The 20429-nt window shown below is 39.3% G+C and overlaps 2 protein-coding genes across 15 annotated transcripts in view; one reads left to right on the forward strand and one right to left on the reverse strand.

Annotated features, from left to right (window-relative positions):
• The window catches only part of P2RY14 (purinergic receptor P2Y14), a 62048-nt gene extending 56933 nt beyond the window's left edge, over positions 1-5115 (forward strand). For 3 of the 7 annotated variants that reach the window (XM_054247020.2, XM_054247019.2, XM_008983663.5), the window contains one exon: positions 3674-5115. In XM_054247020.2, coding sequence (XP_054102995.2) covers positions 3755-4771 — 1017 coding nt within the window. In that variant the 5' untranslated portion in view covers positions 3674-3754 and the 3' untranslated portion in view covers positions 4772-5115. The remainder of the gene's footprint in view (positions 1-3673) is intronic. The other 4 variants (XM_054247022.2, XM_054247021.2, XM_002759559.7 and 1 more) reach the window with 2 other exon arrangements.
• Positions 1-20429, reverse strand: part of MED12L (mediator complex subunit 12L) — a 365084-nt gene that overhangs the window by 214980 nt on the left and 129675 nt on the right. The gene's annotated exons all lie outside the window — the stretch shown is intronic.

A 20429-nucleotide genomic window follows, 5' to 3' on the forward strand; every position in this document is an offset into this window, starting at 1 on the left:
TCTTAAATGTGATCTCTAGAATTTTGGAGCATTGTTTACATTTCTAAAGCTTCAAGGTTAACATAATGACAACTCTCTATATAGAAATTCAGTGATAGGGCCAGGCGCAGTGGCTCAAGCCTGTAATCCCAGCACTTTGGGAAGCCGAGGCAGGTGGATCACGAGGTCAAGAGATCGAGACCATCCTGGTCAACATGGTGAAACCCCGTCTCTACTAAAAATACAAAAAATTAGCTGGGCATGGTGGTGCGTGCCTGCAATCCCAGCTATTCAGGAGGCTGAGGCAGGAGAATTGCCTGAACCCAGGAGGCGGAGGTTGCGGTGAGCCGAGATCACGCCATTGCACTCCAGCCTAGGTAACAAGAGCGAAACTCCGTCTCAAAAAAAAAAAAAAAAAAGAAGAAATTCAGTGATAACATCAGAAGTAACTATCAGCGAGCAGGGCTCCACAGACAGACACCTACACAAACTGGCTCACCAGAATGCCTGCTTACCCAGTAATCCAGTTAATCATCATCCAGAAGTCTTGTTCATCTCATATTTTTGCTGTTGCCTACCTCTCATTTTTAGTGGACTGGCATGAGTTGATAAGAAACAGTGAATCAACTGAGAGAGAAGTGGGCAGGGATGGAAAGGGTACTGAGCACACCAAGAGCTTCTTTTCTGATTCTTTTGATTCTTATTTATTTTTACATTTTTTTTTGAGATGGAGTTTCGCTCTTCTTAGGCCACATGCAGCAATACTGCACCTCAAAAATAATAAAGACACAAGACTCTGAGAAAATAATTTTATAAGGGGTCCTATAAGAAAAGGAATTATGTCTCTCATTAAATCATTTCTTGGATTCTTCGTTATTTCTGTAAATAGTGGTTTCTATATTTCTAAAAGGAAAGGAATTTGGCTCTCATGAAATTATTTCTGGTAAATTATTCACTATTTGACTATATAATTGTATATTACATAGTTAATATTTCTATTTCTCAAAATAACATCTACAGTTTATTTTATATTTTAAACTAAAGTGAATCCCACAAGTACCCAGCGTCTACCAATGACAAGGCACTGGGGGGTTGTGTGCCTAGGACTGGGAAACCAAATTAGACTTGGGAATACAGCAGCATGCATTCTCTCAAGCCCTGAAAGACTGGCATTTAAACCAAAATGCATCTAACTGTCAGGAGGCAGTTACCAGAGAAATTAGTTACCGGACACAAACTCTTAGTCACAGTGTAGACAGTTAAAAATAAAAAATGTGCTCCCTCTCCCTTATTTAAAATATGAAACAGGCTGATAAGCAGAAAAGCCATAGAAGACCTACAAAGAAGCAAATGAGTACAAACCCACTATGCCCAGAGCCAAGCACACAAGACTAGAGGGAAGAGGAGGAATAGTGCCAGTGAAAGGTTTTGCGGAGGAAGTGATCTGGGGTACTCATTCCTTCTATAGCAAGTCCATAGAACTGACAAAATCAAGTGGTTATCGGTATTGCTAGTTTTGCCATAAAGCAAAAGAGAAGCATATGGGAAAGGAAAATATGCAGAAAGAAGATATTCTTGTGTAGGAAGTAGCACACAAGTTTACATGGATGTAATAATTTTGTGTGGAACATTACTGTATTTCATATTCCATGTTTCCAAACATCCTTTTGCCACGCTTACATTTATTGACCTAGTTTGTCATTCACTGTGATAAGCACTGTGGTGGCACCACAAATACAGACGAAAAAGATGCATTCTCTGACATCAAGGTACCCACTGTCTCCACAATCTTTCTTTCCCATGATCCCTAAATAAATCTTAAGAGCAAATTATTTCCCATGATCCCTAAATAAATCTTAAGAGCGAGGATTCATGCCTTATATTGCCAGAGTACACACTCATTTATTTCACAAATATTTTAACAATCTAATGTCCTAAACATTATGCAAAGAATACAATGGTTTAAAAAAATGACATGTTCTTTCTCCTCTGAAGAAGCTTGTAGTAGAGGAAGAGACAAACAGCTGGAGAGAGGAGTGTTGTGATAGGAGGAAGACAAAGGATGATAAGCACACCCCCAACCCACCCCAAACTAGTCTCGGAAAGGTGAGGTTTCCTCAGGAAGGTGACAGCTAAGCTGAGGCCTTAAGGATGAAGAGAAGTTAGCCAGCCAAGAATGTATGGAAACAGTTTTCCACAGAAATCAGTCTGTGCAAAGATCCAAGCAGAGAGAAATCATAGAACCTAAAAGGAGGCAGAAGGGCCCAGGAAGGAAGAAACTCAGTGCTGGGGGTGGAGGAAGCAGGAGGCAGACCAAGAAGGGACTTCAACATTACAGACTTAAGGTGTTCTGCTGAGGGCAAGGACAGACTCCTAAAGGGTTTTAGGCAGGATATCAGCATTACTCATATATAAGATAGGCAGTAAACATTTGTTCCAATGTATCAAAAAAACCTTTTGAATTTAATTCTAGTCTTCCCTCTGCCCTAAATCAACATTTCTGATATCAGTGAACAATGAACAGGATTTATAAACAACAGAAGCTCTGGATAACACCTAGCACAGCACTGTCCAATAAAAACATAATGTGAACCATATATGTAATTTAAAATTTTCTAGTAGCCAGAGTCTAAAAAAGTAAAATTAGGTGAAATTTAAGATTAATAATATATTTAATACAGCTTTTCTAAAATACTACTTCAACATGTGGTCAATATTAAAATTGAGATATTTTTCATTATTTTCATGCCAAGTCTGCAAAGTCTAGTGTACATTCTATACTTACAGAACATCTCAATCTGGACTGGCCATATTTCAAGTGCTCAATACTCAAACATGGCTAGTGGCTACCACATTGAACAGTACAGATGTAGAATGTACTTTGGGAAGTATGTTTCAGATGTTTAAAGTACTTTTTATCATTTGTTTTCTAATTTATAAAAATAATGGAAATCAGTTTTTCAATGGGAACAAAACCAGAAAAGCTCAATATTTAAAAGGTGCCCATAATCCCATACCAAAAATACCAGTTAACATTTGAATGTGTATGCTTGTTAGAATGTGTATGCACTGTCTTATGTCCAATGTATATGTATTCTTTTTTAAAAGTAAAATCTGTCTGAATTGCATTTAATATGTAAATATTTAGGATGATTTTTATGATTCTATAAAAATTTCTTTTAGAAAAAAATCATATTTCAAACATAGGTTTAAAAAAGTACATTATACATGGAATTCTGAATAAAATAAGACATTAATACTGCTTTTACAGTTACTGCCTTTTAAGATTATACCTAAATGAGTGTTTCCTAGAACTCTGGAGTTTTAGAGGGAACCATTATTATTTTAGGGACATGCTGGTCTCCACATTACCTAGAAGTTCTCACACTGCCCTGCTGCTCCAGTTGCTCTTTACTGCCACCTGTCTGCTCCATTCCCCAAAAAAAAGGAAGAAAGAAGAAAAGGAAGGAAGAGGCAGGGAAAAGGGAGAGGGGAGCAGGGAGAAAGAAAAAAGGAGGAAGGGGGAAGAGGGTAAACGGGGAAAGAGAGAGGGAAGGGAGAAAAGGAAGATCAAAAGAAAGGGAAAACCAGAGGTGGGGGGAGGGAGGAGTGTCTAACTTACACAGAGTAAAAAGTTGGCTTCAAAAATTTGGTAGATTTGACTATATTCATTGTTCTCTGCCTTTTTATTCAGCAGGTATCTTGGAGGCCATAAGTGCCCTGTGAGTGACCAGTTCACTTATCTTTTCAGGCCTCTGCCTTCAGAAGTTACAAGATGATCAATTCGACCTCCACACAACCTCCAAATGAATCCTGCTCTCAGAACATCCTGATCACTCAGCAGATCATTCCTGTGCTGTACTGTGTGGTCTTCATTGCAGGAATCCTACTCAATGGAGTGTCAGGATGGATATTCTTTTACGTGCCCAGCTCTAAGAGTTTCATTGTCTATCTCAAGAACATCGTTATTGCTGACTTTGTGATGAGCCTGACTTTTCCTTTCAAGATCCTTGGCGACTCGGGCCTTGGCCCCTGGCAGCTGAACGTGTTTGTGTGCAGGGTCTCTGCCGTGCTCTTCTACGTCAACATGTATGTCAGCATTGTGTTCTTTGGGCTCATCAGCTTTGACAGATATTATAAAATTGTAAAGCCTCTTTGGACTCCTTTCATTCAGTCAGTGAGTTACAGCAAACTCCTGTCAGTGATAGTATGGATGCTCATGCTCCTCCTTGCTGTTCCAAATATTATTCTGACCAATCAGAGTGTTAGGGAGGTTACACGTATAAAATGTATAGAACTGAAAAATGAACTGGGACGGAAGTGGCACAAAGCATCAAACTACATCTTCGTGGGGATTTTCTGGATTGTGTTTCTTTTGTTAATCGTTTTCTATACTGCTATCACGAGGAAAATCTTTAAGTCCCACCTTAAGTCAAGACGGAATTCCACTTCGGTCAAAAAGAAATCCAGCCGCAACATATTCAGCATCGTGTTCGTGTTTTTTGTCTGTTTTGTACCTTACCACATTGCCAGAATCCCCTACACAAAGAGTCAGACTGAAGATCATTACAGCTGCCAGTCAAAAGAAATCTTGCTGTATATGAAAGAATTCACTCTGCTACTCTCTGCTGCAAATGTATGCCTGGACCCTATTATTTATTTCTTTCTATGCCAGCCATTTAGGGAAATCGTATGTAAGAAATTGCACATCCCATTAAAATCTAACAATGAACAAGACACTTCCAAAACCAAAAGAGGAAATACAATGCTTGAAAGCACAGAGACTTTGTGAGTTCCTAACCTCCTCCAAATAAAGACCATGTGTGCATGTTGTCATCAATTATGTAACAGAAATGAAGAAATATGTGCCTCATCATAAGTAACATCTCTATCATTACTATCCAATGTATTTCAATAAAATTCATGTAAGTTTCCATGCTTTTTTGTAACATTAAAGAAAACATATCCATCAGTAGTTTCTCTCCTAATACTGACCTTTCTATTCTGTTAATTTAAAAAAATACATACAATTATTCAATTCTATTCTATTAAAATAGGTTTACATTTATAACCACTAGTGTGGTCAGTTAATGTAAAAATTTAAATAGTAAATAAATAGGATGTAATCAAAGACAACTCACTCAGGTGTCGTCTTTCTCTAAACACAAGAATCTAGTCTGTAACTGTTTTTGACACTGTCCTTAAAAACCAACTTAAAAGCAGGCACAGATTGATGAAGGGCTAGAGGACTGCTTGCAACAAAAAAGTCAAGTTTTCTCTTGATTTGAAGAGCAAGATAAGCAGACACCCAGAAAATCACTTAAGAAACCCCTTACTGGTTTATTTCACAGCACTGCAAAGGAAAACAGATATTAATTGTATACTTAGCAAGAAAAAAATTTTTTCTGATAGTGCTTTGAGGATATTAGATATATGCTAAACATGTCTTCTACAAAGATTTATTATGCCTTTTAATGAGCCTGGGGTTCTGGTGTTACAATAGTTTTAAGTAGGCTCTACTGAGAGAAACTAAATATTGGCATATGCTATTAGCAACTTCGCCTGTTCAACAGTATGGGAAAAATAAGATGATTGTGAAAAATTCACACCCACACCCTAGAACATATATTATTCTATTGGGGAATGGGAAAGGAGACCATTTTCTTAGAAAGCAAATGAACTTGATTTTTCTAATCTAAAATTTACATTAATTTGTGCAAAATAACACATAAAATGAAAATTCAAAAATTCACACCTCATCTTTTCTGGAAAAACAGGTGGATTTTACAACTAGAGACATGGCATATGGTTACTGGCTTATGAGCTGCCCAAACTAAACTATTTCTCTGCTATTAACTGGCTAGAAGACACTCATGCATTTTTCAAGTGTTCTTTCAAAATATTTTTATAAGCAATGTTTGTATCTATTTCATTCTTTTTAATTTTTTCCTGGATTTTAGGTTTTGGGGTACATGAGCAGAGCATGCAAGACAGTTGCGTAGGTACACACATGGCAGTGTGCTTTGCTTTCCTTTTCCCCTTCACCCATGTTTGGCATTTCTCCCCAGGCTATCCCTCCCCTCCTCCCCCTCCCACTGGCCCTCCCCTTTTCCCCCCTATAGACCCCAGTGTTTAGTACTCCCCTTTCTGTGTCCACGTGTTCTCAATTTTCATCACCCGCCTATGAGTGAGAATATGCGGTGTTTCAATTTCTGTTCTTGTGTCAGTTTGCTGAGGATGATGTTCTCCAGATTCATCCATGTGCCTACAAACGACACAAACTCATCATTTCTGATTGCTGCATAATATTCCATGGTGTATATGTGCCACAATTTTCCAATCCAGTCTATTATCAGTGGGCATTTGGGTTGATTCCAGGTCTTTGCTATTGTAAACAGTGCTGCAATGAACATTCGTATACATGTGACCTTATAGTAGAACGATTTATAGTCTTTTGGATATATACCCAGTAATGGGATTGCTGGGTCAAATGGAATTTCTATTTCTAAGGCCTTGAGGAATCGACACACTGTCTTCCACAATGGTTGAACTAATTTACACTCCCACCAACAGTGTAAAAGTGTTCCTTTTTTTCCACATCCTCTCCAGCATCTGTTGTCTCCAGATCTTTTAATGATCGCCATTCTAACTGGCGTGAGATGGTATCTCAATGTGGTTTTGATTTGCATCTCTCTGATGACCAGTGACGATGAGTATTTTTTCATATGATTGTTGGCCTCATATATGTCTTCTTTCATAAAGTGTCTGTTCATATCCTTTGCCCACTTTTTAATGGGCTTGTTTGTTTTTTTCCTGTAAATCTGTTTGAGTTCTTTGTAAATTCTGGATATCAGCCCTTTGTCAGATGGGCAAACTGCAAAAATGTTTTCCCATTCTGTTGGTTGCTGATCCACTCTAGTGACGGTTTCTTTTGCCGTGAAGAAGCTGAGGAGTTTAATTAGGTCCCATTTGTCTATTTTGGCTTTTGTTGCCAATGCTTTTGGTGTTTTGGTCATGAAGTCCTTGCCTACACCTATGTCCTGGATAGTTTTGCCTAGATTTCCTTCTAGGGTTTTTATGGTGCCAGGTCTTATGTTTAAGTCGTTAATCCATCTGGAGTTAATTTTAGTGTAAGGTGTCAGGAAGGGGTCCAGCTTCTGTTTTCTGCACATGGCTAGCCAGTTTTCCCAACACCATTTGTTAAACAGGGAATCCTTTCCCCATTGCTGGTTTTTGTCAGGTTTATCAAAGATTGTATGTTTGTAGATATGCTGTGTTGCCTCCGGTGCCTCTGTTTTGTTCCATTGGTCTATATCTCTGTTTTGGTACCAGTACCATGCTGTTTTGATTACTGTAGCCTTGTAGTATAGTTTGAAATCCGGTAGTGTGATGCCCCCCACTGTGTTCTTTTTGCTTAGAATTGACTTGGCTATGCGGGCTCTCTTTTGGTTCCATATGAAGTTCATGGTGGTTTTTTCCAGTTCTGTGAAGAAAGTCAATGGTAGCTTGATGTGGATAGCATTGATTCTGTAAATTACCTTGGGCAGTATAGCCATTTTCATGATATTAATTCTTCCTAACCATGAACATGGAATGTTTCTCCATCTGTTTGTGTCCTCTCTGATTTCGTTGAGCAGTGGTTTGTAGTTCTCCTTGAAGAGGTCCCTTACGTTCCTTGTGAGTTGTATTCCAAGGTATTTTATTCTTTTTGTAGCAATTGTGAATGGCAGTTTGTTCTTGATTTGGTTTTCTTTAAGTCTGTTATTGGTTTAGACGAATGCTTGTGATTTTTGCACATTGATTTTATATCCTGAGACTTTGCTGAAGTTGCTTATCAGTTCCAGGAGTTTTTGGGCTGAGGCGATGGGGTCTTCTAGGTATACTATCATGTCGTCTGCAAATAGAGACTGTTTGGCTTCCACCTTTCCAATTTGAATACCCTTTATTTCTTTTTCTTGCCTGATTGCTCTGGCTAGGACTTCCAGTACTAAATTGAATAGGAGTGGTGAAAGAGGGCATCCTTGTCTAGTGCCAGATTTCAAAGGGAATGCTTCCAGTTTTTGCCCATTCAGTATGATATTGGCTGTTGGTTTGTCATAAATAGCTTTTATTACTTTGAGATACGTTCCATCGATACCGAGTTTATTGAGGGTTTTTAGCATAAAGGGCTGTTGAATTTTGTCAAATGCCTTCTCTGCGTCAATTGAGATAATCATGTGGTTTTTGTTTTTGGTTCTGTTTATGTGGTGAATTACGTTTATAGACTTACGTATGTTGAACCAGCCTTGCATCACCGGGATGAATCCTACTTGATCATGATGAATAAGTTTTTTGATTTGCTGTTGCAATCGACTTGCCAATATTTTATTGAAGATTTTTGCATCTATGTTCATCATGGATATTGGCCTGAAGTTTTCTTTTCTTATTGGGTCTCTGCCGGGTTTTGGTATCAGAAAGATGTTGGTCTCGTAAAATGATTTGGGAAGGATTCCCTCTTTTTGGATTGTTTGAAATAGTTTTAGAAGGAATGGTACCAGCTCCTCTTTGTGTGTCTGGTAGAATTCGGCTGTGAACCCGTCTGGACCTGGGCTTTTTTTGAGTGGTAGGCTCTTAATTGCTGCCTCGACTTCTGACCTTGTTATTGGTCTATTCATAGTTTCAGCTTCCTCCTGGTTTAGGCTTGGGAGGACACAGGAGTCCAGGAATTTATCCATTTCTTCCAGGTTTACTAGTGTATGTGTATAGAGTTGTTTGTAATATTCTCTGATGATGGTTTGAATTTCTGTGGAATCTGTGGTGATTTCCCCTTTATCATTTTTTATTGCATCTATTTGGTTGTTCTCTCTTTTCTTTTTAATCAATCTGGCTAGTGGTCTATTTTGTTGATCTTTTCAAAAAACCAGCTCTTGGATTTATTGATTTTTTGAAGGGTTTTTCGTGTCTCAATCTCCTTCAGTTCAGCTCTGATCTTAGTTATTTCTTGTCTTCTGCTGGGTTTTGAGTTTTTTTGATCTTGCTCCTCTAGCTCTTTCAATTTTGACGATAGGGTGTCAATTTTGGATCTCTCCATTCTCCTCATATGGGCACTTATTGCTATATACTTTCCTCTAGAGACTGCTTTAAATGTGTCCCAGAGGTTCTGGCATGTTGTGTCTTCGTTCTCATTGGTTTCGAAGAACTTCTTTATTACTGTCTTCATTTCATTGTTTACCCAGTCAACATTCAAGAGCCAGTTGTTCAGTTTCCATGAAGCTGTGCGGTTCTGGGTTGGTTTCTGTATTCTGAGTTCTAACTTGATTGCACTATGGTCTGAGAGGCTGTTTGTTATGATTTCAGTTGTTTTGCATTTGCTGAGGAGTGCTTTACTTCCAATTATGTGGTCAATTTTAGAGTAGGTGAGATGTGGTGCTGAGAAGAATGTGTATTCTGTGGATTTGGGGTGGAGGGTTCTGTAAATGTCTATCAGGTTTGCTTGCTCCAGGTCTGAGTTCAAGCCCTGGATATCCTTGTTGATTTTCTGTCTGGTTGATCTGTCTAATATTGACAGTGGAGTGTTAAAGTCTCCCACTATTATTGTGTGGGAGTCTAAGTCTCTTTGTAAGTCATTAAGAACTTGCCTTATGTATCTGGGTGCTCCTGCATTGGGTCCATTTATGTTCAGGATCGTTAGCTCTTCTTGTTTTATCGATCCTTTTACCATTATGTAATGGCCTTCTTTGTCTCTTTTGATCTTTGTTGCTTTAAAGTCTATTTTATCAGAGATGAGAATTGCAACTCCTGCTTTTTTTTGCTCTCCATTTGCTTGGTAAATCTTCCTCCATCCCTTTATTTTGAGCCTTTGTGTATCCTTGCATGTGAGATGGGTTTCCTGGATACAGCACACTGAAGGGTTTTGGATTTTTATCCAATTTGCCAGTCTGTGTCTTTTGATTGGTGCATTTAGTCCATTTACATTTAGGGTTAATATTGTTATGTGTGAATTTGATACTGCCATTTTGATGCTAAGTGGCTGTTTTGCCTGTTAGTTGTTGTAGATTCTTCATTATGTTAATGTTCTTTAGCATTTAGTGTGATTTTGGAATGGCTGGTACTGGTTGTTCCTTTCTATGTGTAGTGCCTCTTTTAGGAGCTCTTGTAAAGCAGGCCTGGTGGTGACAAAATCTCTGAGTACTTGCTTGTTCGCAAAGGATTTTATTCTTCCTTCACTTCTGAAGCTCAGTTTGGCTGGATATGAAATTCTGGGTTGAAAGTTCTTTTCTTTAAGGATGTTGAGTATTGGCCCCACTCTCTTCTGGCTTGTAGTGTTTCTGCCAAGAGATCTGCTGTGAGTCTGATGGGCTTCCCTTTGTGGGTGACCCGACCTTTCTCTCTGGCTGCCCTTAGTATTTTCTCCTTTATTTCAACCTTGTTGAATCTGACGATTATGTGCCTTGGGGTTGCTCTTCTTGCGGAATATCTTTGTGGTGTTCTCTGTATTTCCTGCATTTGAGTGTTGGCCTGTCTTGCTAGGTGGGGAAATTTTCCTGGATGATGTCCTGAAGAGTATTTTCCAGCTGGGATTCATTCTCTTCGTCCCCTTCTGGTACACCTATCAAACGTAGGTTAGGTCTTTTCACATAGTCCCACATTTCTTGGAGACTTTGTTCATTCCTTTTTGCACTCTTTTCTCTAATCTTGGTTTCTCGTTTTATTTCATTGAGTTGGTCTTCGACTTCAGATATTCTGTCTTCTGCTTGGTCAATTCGGCTATTGAAACTTGTGCATGCTTCGCGAAGTTCTCGTATTGTGTTTTTCAGCTCCTTCAATTCATTCATATTCCTCTCTAAGTTATCCATTCTTGTTATCATTTCCTCATATCTTTTTTTAAGTTCCTTAGTTTCTTTGCATTGATTTAATACATGTTCTTTTAGCTCACAAAAGTTTCTCATTATCCACCTTCTGAAGTCTAATTCCGTCATTTCGTCACAGTCATTCTCTGTCCAGCTTTGTTCCCTTGCTGGTGAGGAGTTTTGGTCCTTTCTAGGAGGCGAGGTGTTTTGGTTTCGGGTGTTTTCCTCCTTTTTTCGCTGGTTTCTTCCCATCTTTGTGGATTTATCCGCTTGTCGTCTGCGTAGTTGCTGACTTTTCAATTGGGTCTCTGAATGGACACCCAGATTGTTGATGATGAAGTATTTCTGTTACTTGGTTTTCCTTCTACCAGTCTAGCTCCTTTGCTGTACAACTGCTGAGGTCCACTCCAGGCCCTGCTTGTCTGGGGTGCACCTCTAGCAGCTGTGGCACAGCGAGGGATGCTACCAGTTTCTTTTTCTGCTATCTTTGTCCCAGGATGATGCCTGCCAAATGTCAGTCTTTTGGATATAGAGGGGTCAGGGAGCTGCTTGAGGAGACAGACTGTACTTTATAGGAGCTCAACTGCTGAGCTGTGAGCTCTGTTGTTCATTCAGGGCTGTTAGGCTGCTATGTTTGATTCTGCTGCAACAGAGCTCATTAAAAAAACCCTTTTTTTCTCAAATGCTCTGTGTTGGGGGGTTCGGGCTTTATATTTGGATGTCCGTTGAGGTGTCCTGCCCAGCTAGGAGGCAGACTAGCCACTGTTTGCCTGCCGAGGCTCCGCCCTGCTGTTGTGAGGTTCGCCCTGTTGCTGCAGGCTCTGCTGTTCTGCTGTGGTCTCCACCAGGCCCTGCGGTGGAGTCTCTTCGTTGTAGCGGGTTGCCTCGGCAACGGCAGGCTGCATCAGCAGTGGGCATGTATCTCAGCAGGGACAGGTTGCCTCGGCAACCGCTGGCTGCGTCAGCAGTGGGCGTGTATCTCAGTTGGGGCGGGTTGCCTTGGTAATGGTGTACGCCCCTCCCCCACAGAGCGTCTCAGACCGTCTGCTCAGGATCGTTTGAAATCGCGGTTTTGTTCGTCCCACTGGGCTATCCCAAATGCTCTGTCCCTGCAATCCCCTGGGCTGGCCCACTGTCCAAGTCTCGTTCAGTCTCAAGTCCAGCCCTCTCAAGTCTCAGGTTGCCGGTTCAACAGGGCGCCTGGACAAGCGCGCCCTGTGGGGAGTGCTGGGTAGGGCCAGCTGCCGCCACCCCGGCTGCCGGCTTTGCCAGGCAGAGGTACTGCCTGGCGTCCCGCGTCTCCTTTATACTTGGGAATTTCCCCGTTCTGTGGGCAACAAAGATCAGTCTGGAAATGCAGCTCCGACTCACCTCTCCGCGGATTCAACGAGAGCTCCAATCTCTATTTCATTCTTTACTGTCTATGTACTAATAAAGAAATTTTGTAATACTATTTTTTAATAATCAACATATGAGAAAACATTACCAGATTTCCTCACAGCCAAGACATAGGTGGTTTCTTTCTATGCTCAATTATGCATGCTAATAAAAGGGAGACAGTTACATAGAGAATTAAACAAATTCTATCTTCCAATGACTTTTCAGAATAAGTACTGCAGATCGGGCATGGTGGTTCACACCTATAATCCCAACACTTTTGGAGGCAAAGGTGGGCAGATCACTTAAGTCCAGGAGTTCAAGACCAGCCCAGGCAACATGGTGAAACTCTACCTCCACCAAAAATAAAAGTACCCAGGCATGGTGGCATACACCTATAGTCTCAGTTATTGGAGAGGCTGAGGTGGGATGATCACCTCGGCCCAAGAGGCAGAGGTTGCACTGAGCCATGATTGTGCTACTGCACTCCAGCCTAAGCAACAGAGCAAGACCCTGTGTCAAAAAAAAAAAGAAAGAAAAAGAAAAGAAACAAAAGTACTTCATATGCTCTATACCCTCATCAGTATTTTAGGCAAAACTCACACAAAAAAAAATACCCTAAATTGAGGAAGAGTTAATAGGTTTGTTCCCCCTCAATATCTACTTTCCACTGCACTAACAATTTCCAATTCTGGATCAATTGGCCTCTCTCAAAAAATAAAAAACAAAAACTGCTCTGCTATCACAAATGTTCTTGGTAAACTAAGCTTGTTATAATTGTTTAACCACATCTGCAAAAAAAAAAAAAAAAGGCTATGTTTATTCTTTACAACTTACATTGGCCAGGACAAATGAGTAAATACTAGGGTTTTAAATGCCCCCAACTGGCCGCCCTTCAAAAATGAAAGTAAAAAAGAGAAATGAGTAGTACCAAGAAATGCCTTTGTAAACCTGTGCTAAAGCAGAATAGCAATGCAAAAGGTTTTTCAGGAAACAACATGTAATGTAGATAAAGATATTGTGAAGCAAGAGTTGAGTAACAGTTACTGCCTATTAGAACAGAGTAACAACTAAAAACCAAGTGGCAGACCTCTGGCAATAATAAATTAACCCAGAAACGTCCCAGAGATCACTAGCACTAGTGTAGGTGGGGAACAGTAATCTTTAGATTATTCTAACAGTGTAATCTAAAGAATTCAGAAATTCTAGAAAACACCCTCACACAAAGCTGTGCTTATACCTGATGATGTTAGTCAAGTATGTGTCATTAGTTCTGTGTTCTATCCTTAACCCTATGGCTGCCATCTATAGCTTTTAACTAACTCTGGAAAAAGTATCAATCAATATGAAAAATACCTTTAACATCAAGAGATAACATTATATAAATTACAACTATAACAGATCACCCCCTAAAAGGACCTTCCATGTCCTTTTGTGGATAAAGCTATGGTGCAGGCACACCAGTGTTCAGGGTGCCCACCAAGGCTTACAACTCAGGGGCCAGCAGAAGGCACTATAAACACAACTGTGAGGAACAGGGGAAGCTAATGACAATGTTGTGCTGAGAGCCTATGCCTCACCAAGAGAGGCCAAAGGACTCTTAGGTCTAGTCACTTATTTCCTTACTTTTCAAGAAACAAAAAGTCACAAAGTTTTTACATTGCTGGGCCACCAGTGAAAAGAAAATATGCTTGTGGACAGAATATGCCAATGTCTACTCTGTAACGTGGAATGCAGCAATCTCACAGAAAGGTAATCAAAACTGACTCATGATGACGACTAAAAATCTCCCTTTTAACAGGAATCCTTACATTCCATTTTGATGCATACGTGATTCAACTACCTATACAAAATGGTTTAAAGTGTTTTTATAAAAGGAATATTTGAGATAAGAGTAATCAAGAAACAGGTTATAGAAAGATCATAATCATATAAAAAGATTACACGGCCGGGCGCAGTGGCTCACACTTGTAATCCCAGCACTTTGGGAGGCCGAGGCAGGCGGGTCACAAGGTCAGGAGTTTGAGACCAGCCTGTCCAATATGGTGAAACCCCGTTTCTACTAAAAAAAAAAAAAAAAAAAAATTAGCCGGGCATGGTGGCACATGCCTTTAGTACCAGCTACTAGGGAGGCTGATGCAGGAGAATCACGTGAACCCAGGAAGCTGGGGTTGCAGTGAGCCAAGATCTGTGTGAACTGTACTCCAGCCTGGGCAACAGTGAGACTCCATTTCAAAAAAACAAAAAAGATTACACACTGACATCTACCCACTGAGGTGGGTGAAACCTGCAATGGTCTTTTACGTCATCACTAGTGCTCATTCATTCGTTATCTTCAGCCTCCATCCTTTTTCCCAAAAACAGTAGCAAAACTTTTCCTTTGGGAAACTCATTTTGTCCTGTTCTCAACCATGCAGCTATCATATGCAGTTGACCCCATCCCCCACATAAGGGACCAGCCATAGTTGACTCTAGGCAATCAGCATGTCCGATTCCACTGGCCCCAAGTTGAGATGGAATATGATCCAATTTGACCTAATGAGAACAAGTTCTCAGCTTCTGAAAACATTATCTGGAGGGTATACCATGAAGATATAAAGTCTAGAAGCACTTCTTTCATCTGGCTCTCATAGGAAGAGAGCCTAGAGCACCCTATGAGTTGAAATTGACACCATGGAAGATACACTGAAGACATGGTACAAACCCAGTCCTGGTTACAAAGCTGAGTACCTGTATCAGTCCTCATCTAAAACCATCCCATAGCCAATAAGCCTTTTATTGAATAAGCCCAATTCTAATGGTTTCTTTTCTCTTTCTTTCTTTTGGCAACTACAAATGAGAAACTCATGATACACTGGATTTATCCAATAATCTAAAGAATTGAGAAATTCTAGAAAATACCCTCACACAAAGATGTGCTTCTACTTGATGATGTTAGTAAACTATGTATCATTAGGTCCGTGTTCTATCCTTAACCCTATCACTGCCATCTGTACCTTTTAACTAACTCTGGAGAAAAAGTATGAATAAACGTAAAAAATACCTATAATATCAAGAGATAATATTATACATATTACAAATATAACAGATCAGCCCCCAAAATGACATGGGATTTCTTCTGGGTAAGCAGCACTGTGAAGGTTTGTGTGTTTGCTACTGTGCAGTCTGCAGCAATAAAAGCCATTACTTCCTTTTGGTCACCTATTTTCCACAAGACTCTAATGGCATGTGGATTACCGTTTCATGACAAGACAACCCCATCAAAAAAAAAAAAAACACTTTTACAAAATGTAGCTTTCCTTTCCCACAGGTCACTTTTCAAAATGTTTTAACCAGTTTATAGTACTGCTTGTACAAAATGATAAATGTCATATTAATTTCTCTGAAGTAAATGTATGTTATAAATATTACATGTAAACCAGCTACAGAAAAGAAACAAAAAAGTGCTCCCCAAATCAGTCTCAAGATTTTCAGGAAATATGAGATGTGACTGCATTCCTATCTCCCCCTGCTTCAATAAAAGTTGGGTACAAGCATGAAACCCATGTTATAAAAACAGGCCCACCTCAATAAACAGCAAAATATATAACAGGTATTTTTACTGATAAAGCTTATGAGACTACTTGTTCCTTTTTGAAGGTGTTCATTGTTCACCCTTTTGAAGGTGTTGATTCCATGGCTTCTCTCATGGTCACAGTCATGGCCACCAGCCACTTCGCTCCACTTCCCAACACTGTATCATGTTTTGGGGACCTATGACACAGTACTTAAGACCAGGGAGTAAATTTGTTCTTTATCAGCCTCACCAGCCTTAATCCCCATGGTATCAGCATGGAAAGGGAAGCTCACACCTGCACTACTTCTCCCTTCTCTCCCAAATCCCCCATCATTTGAGGACCTGCTAAACCTGCCCCGAAAGTATGTGACAAAGGGATTATTTTCCTATCATTCCATTTCCTGACACAAATGAACACCAAGAAAACATGGCCCTCATCATACCCATACAGTATTACATATTACTTAAATGCTTGATATTCTGTTTTCTTTGTTTTGTTTTGTTTTGTTTTGTTTTGTTTTGTTTTGTTTTGTTTTGTTTGAGACAGAGTCTTGCTCGTCGCCCAGGCTGGAGTGCAGTAGTGTGACCTCAGCTCACTGCAACCTCCACCTCCAGGGTTTAAGTGATTCTCCTGCCTCAGCCTCCCGAGTTGCTGAGATTACAGGAACTCGCCACCACACTTGGCTAATTTTTATATTTTTAGTAAAGATGGAATTTCACCATGTTGGCTAGGCTGGTGTCAAACTCCAGACCTCTGGTGATCCGCCCACTTCGGCCTCCCAAAGTGCTGGGATTAAAGGCATGAGCCACCACGCCCAGTCTCAATGTTCTGTTTTGTAAGCTAAAAGAGTCTCTACATTTAACTTGCAGTTTTTTTCGAGCTGTTAGTTATGTTCTACTTTTAACCACTATCTTTCTAAAGGAATATTAGCTCTGATATCATATTAACTGCATGAGAAGGCAATCCTTATAAAAGCCAATTTCAATCCACATTAAATTCACTTTCTTGTTAAGAAAAACATGCAATTATAAAAGAAAAAAAATGTCATGGCCAAGTGTAGTTTTTATCTGACTAATAGTATGAAAGTAGTTAGGTGCAAAATAAAAAAATGCTCTTTTTAAATAAGAAAACCAGCATTTCCATCAATGCTATTCAAAATAAGAGCTCCTTAAGTGTTTACAAAGCATATTCAGAATGTTCTGGTTAATGACAGATAAAGTATGAGAAATATTTAAAACCTAAATGAAAAAGAATAAAATGAAAATCTATCTAAGCTATATCAAATAAAAACTTTGTAACCCAATAAGCCAAATTCACCTTTCTATTTGCCCAACCTGCCTCTCTCCTCAGACTTCCACTCCCAGGGCTAAAAGCTCAGTCTCCTCTCCTCCCTCTCCACTGCACCACACAGTGATTTCATCTCCACAGTGGTCCTCAGCTATTACTCCCCTCCCATGTAATTTCAGATCCCTTATTGCTTCTCACTTAAAATGACTGCAATCATTCCCTAACTGGTTTCTTATCTTCCACTTTCTCTTCTAACCAAGCAAACTCCAATGCTGGCAGATATACCTAATACAGCTGAATGGACAGCTCTCTCCCTTGTATAACCATGAGCTCTCCAACGCTTACTTTATTAAAATCCCAGGGGGCACCCAAGATTTGGTCTCAGTCTTTTCCTCACAGAGACACCTAAGCCCCCACATTGTCTGACAGTCCCCCACAAAATTTCTCATACTCCAATTATCTGTGTCATCCCCCAAGCATACCATCTTGTAGCTCAATCTGAAGAAGCACCCATCCATCCCACCTCAGTCAGGAGCACTACACTTCCTAGATTCCCACAGGTTCTAACACATAGCAGTTAATAAGATTTCCTTATTACTCCTTCATAAAGTATAAAATATTCTCTAGAAGAGATAAGGAGGCAGACTGCAATCAATAAATATTTGCTGTTATAATTTTTCATATACTTGATCAAGAAATATTCACATGGCTGGGTCCAGTGGTGTGCACCTGTAGTCCCAGTTACTCAGGAAGCTGATGCAAGAGGACTGCTTTGAGCCAAGGAGTTTGGGACTGTAGCAGGCTATGATCAGACCTGTGAGTAACAGCCTGGGCAACATAAGAAGACCCTGTCTTTAAAAAAAAAACAAAAATCAAATGACTAGGAAAAGGGAGACGTTCTCCAAAGAACATTCTCCTGGAAAGTAAATGAAGAGTTTTTAAAATGTGTTCTGTGCTTTGAAAATGTGTTATTCACAAGTTCATTAGAAATAGACCATAAACAATCAAATGGGAAAAAAAAGCATGAAATTCAGTGACGAAAAAGAAACAATCTTTAAAAGTTCTTTATTATGAACTTCCCCACCATAAATTATTTTATAACCATGGACCAACTAGCAGTTACACCTCACAACCAAAAGGTAAAATACTGATGCAGTAACACTACAGTCAATAAAAAAGGCAGATAACCAAAGGACTGTCAAGGGGAAATGACAGGGGAATGTATGTAGTCATTCTTTTAACTGAGTTCACGTTCCAAGAATGTGTAAAAGCAACCTTTGCCTTCAAATCATTTCCAAATATGTATTCTCCATCTCATTAATGAGAAAAAAACAAGGCAGAATTTAAATAATAGAGAAACAGTAACATGGAAACTTATGTCTACATTTCACTTTAAAACTACACTACCTAATCATATCTGTCACTCTCAGATTTAAAGCTACCATCTCAGAGCACAGAAAAAAATCTTTGGGCTAATCCAGGTGGGAAAGAGAATTATGTGCAAAAAAAACAAATTATTTTCTTTCAAAACATAACGCTGAAGCACAGTGGCTCCACACAGAGGGCTGACTTTTGAAGTTGCACAGGCTGTGGCAGAAGTGACTGATCATAAAAATCATACAGATGTAAACTATTTTGATCTAAGAGCGTCCTAAATTCACATTCTGGAGATTGAAAACTCCATGAGGAAGGTGAGAACAGTTGGACACTGGTCCATCACGCAGTAGCCCGCAAATTCAAATGGTTACAAATACCAAATAGGAAGGGGGCCTGGACTGACTTGATGGCCTCCATTGTAATCACTGTCCCCAACACTTTCATTGTAAGAAGCATAATTAAGAGCTGAGAAGCCAGGATCTAACTGTGCAGGTCTGGGTGGGCCTTAATTTCTTTGTCCCTCAGTTTCCCCATCTGTAAGAGGCAGAATCTCCTGTATCTCATGGTTTATTTTAAAAAACCAAGTCCTCACACCTGTGCCTGGCTTTGGCAGTGGCCACCCACCCCAACATTCGCTTTCCCCTCCCTATTAGTTCCAAATGGCTTCCATGCTACATCTAAAAAGCAAATTTTAAAAACATTAAACATTCAAGGCAAATATTTCTACTGAAATACTGCTGTTTGGTATTTGTGTTCAATAAAATCAAAAGCACCTTTTGTATGGATAGGAGAGTTGACTATAGAAAATACTTTCTTTCTCAATTCATAACCTGGGGGACAATTTAGCTCTAATTTTTATTTTACACATACAAAATATGCATGAAATACTCTTAAGTAATGAAGAGATTATTTCTTAAACAAAAAGTACTGCCATGACCAAAATAAGGGAAAAATAACTTCACCTCACTTCTTCCCGCTTGGGTATGTTAGTGATGACGTGCAACTTCCTGGAACACTAAGTATAGTTATAAATACTTGTCCTCAATGAAACAGAGAGAAAAAAGTGGCTCGTAGAAAATCAAATGGAACTTGTATTAAAAAAATGAAAAATACACATATTTCCACTATGAATAAACTTCCACACAAAGCCAGGTTAGCTAAGCTCATTCTCAAAAGGAGGAATATGATTCATCTCTCTATTAAAAGATTAATTCTCATTATTCTAAAAATTAAATAGAACTCTCAGAACTAGGGCACTTTAGTGCTTTCACATTTGGCAATCCAGACAGAAACTGTGGCTTGAGTGGATCTTTAAATGCAATTGCTAGTACTTTTCAGTTTTGTCACTTCTCACTTACTTGTCTGCAAATTTGTCTTTTCTACAAGCATGTTCTTCAGTGAGTCCTGTACATCAATAAAGCATCCATATCTTAAAAGAAAGATCTTTTCCTAGCCTATGATGATAAAGTTAACACTGGTTCTTAACATAAAAAGTTGGAGAAATATTTGCTTTTTCCCTCCATGTTTATGATTTATAGTCCTCACTGGCAAATAATAATCATACGAATTTAGGAGAATGTCAGAATACCTGAAACATGACCAATATCATCATAAGCATCCTTACATTTTTTTCAAAAGTCTCCTTAGACTTTCCCTAAATTCTCCCTAGCTAGATACTTCTCATTTCATCTTTTGAGAGAGTTTTCTTTTTAAAAACTAATACCAAGGGATCCATTTTAGATCCTGGAAAGGTGTCTTATTTTTTCTTACCTAGAAAACTGACCGAGTATTATTAAAACAAATCAAAGCACCTACCAAGCCACTGAAGCATTAGAAGAAACCAGACCCTAACTAACCAGGAAATAGCTTTGCATTTATACACATCAACTTGGAATCAGAAAATTTAGAACCCTTGAAAATAAGCTTGTTAGGTTCCACATTATGCTAGTCGCCTTTCAGACACTCAATAAACATTGTTCAGCCAAAAACTCAACAAACATTTAACCAAACAATTTAAATATAT

This window comes from Callithrix jacchus, chromosome 17 (assembly GCF_049354715.1).
Source record: "Callithrix jacchus isolate 240 chromosome 17, calJac240_pri, whole genome shotgun sequence".
Lineage (NCBI taxonomy): Eukaryota > Metazoa > Chordata > Mammalia > Primates > Cebidae > Callithrix > Callithrix jacchus.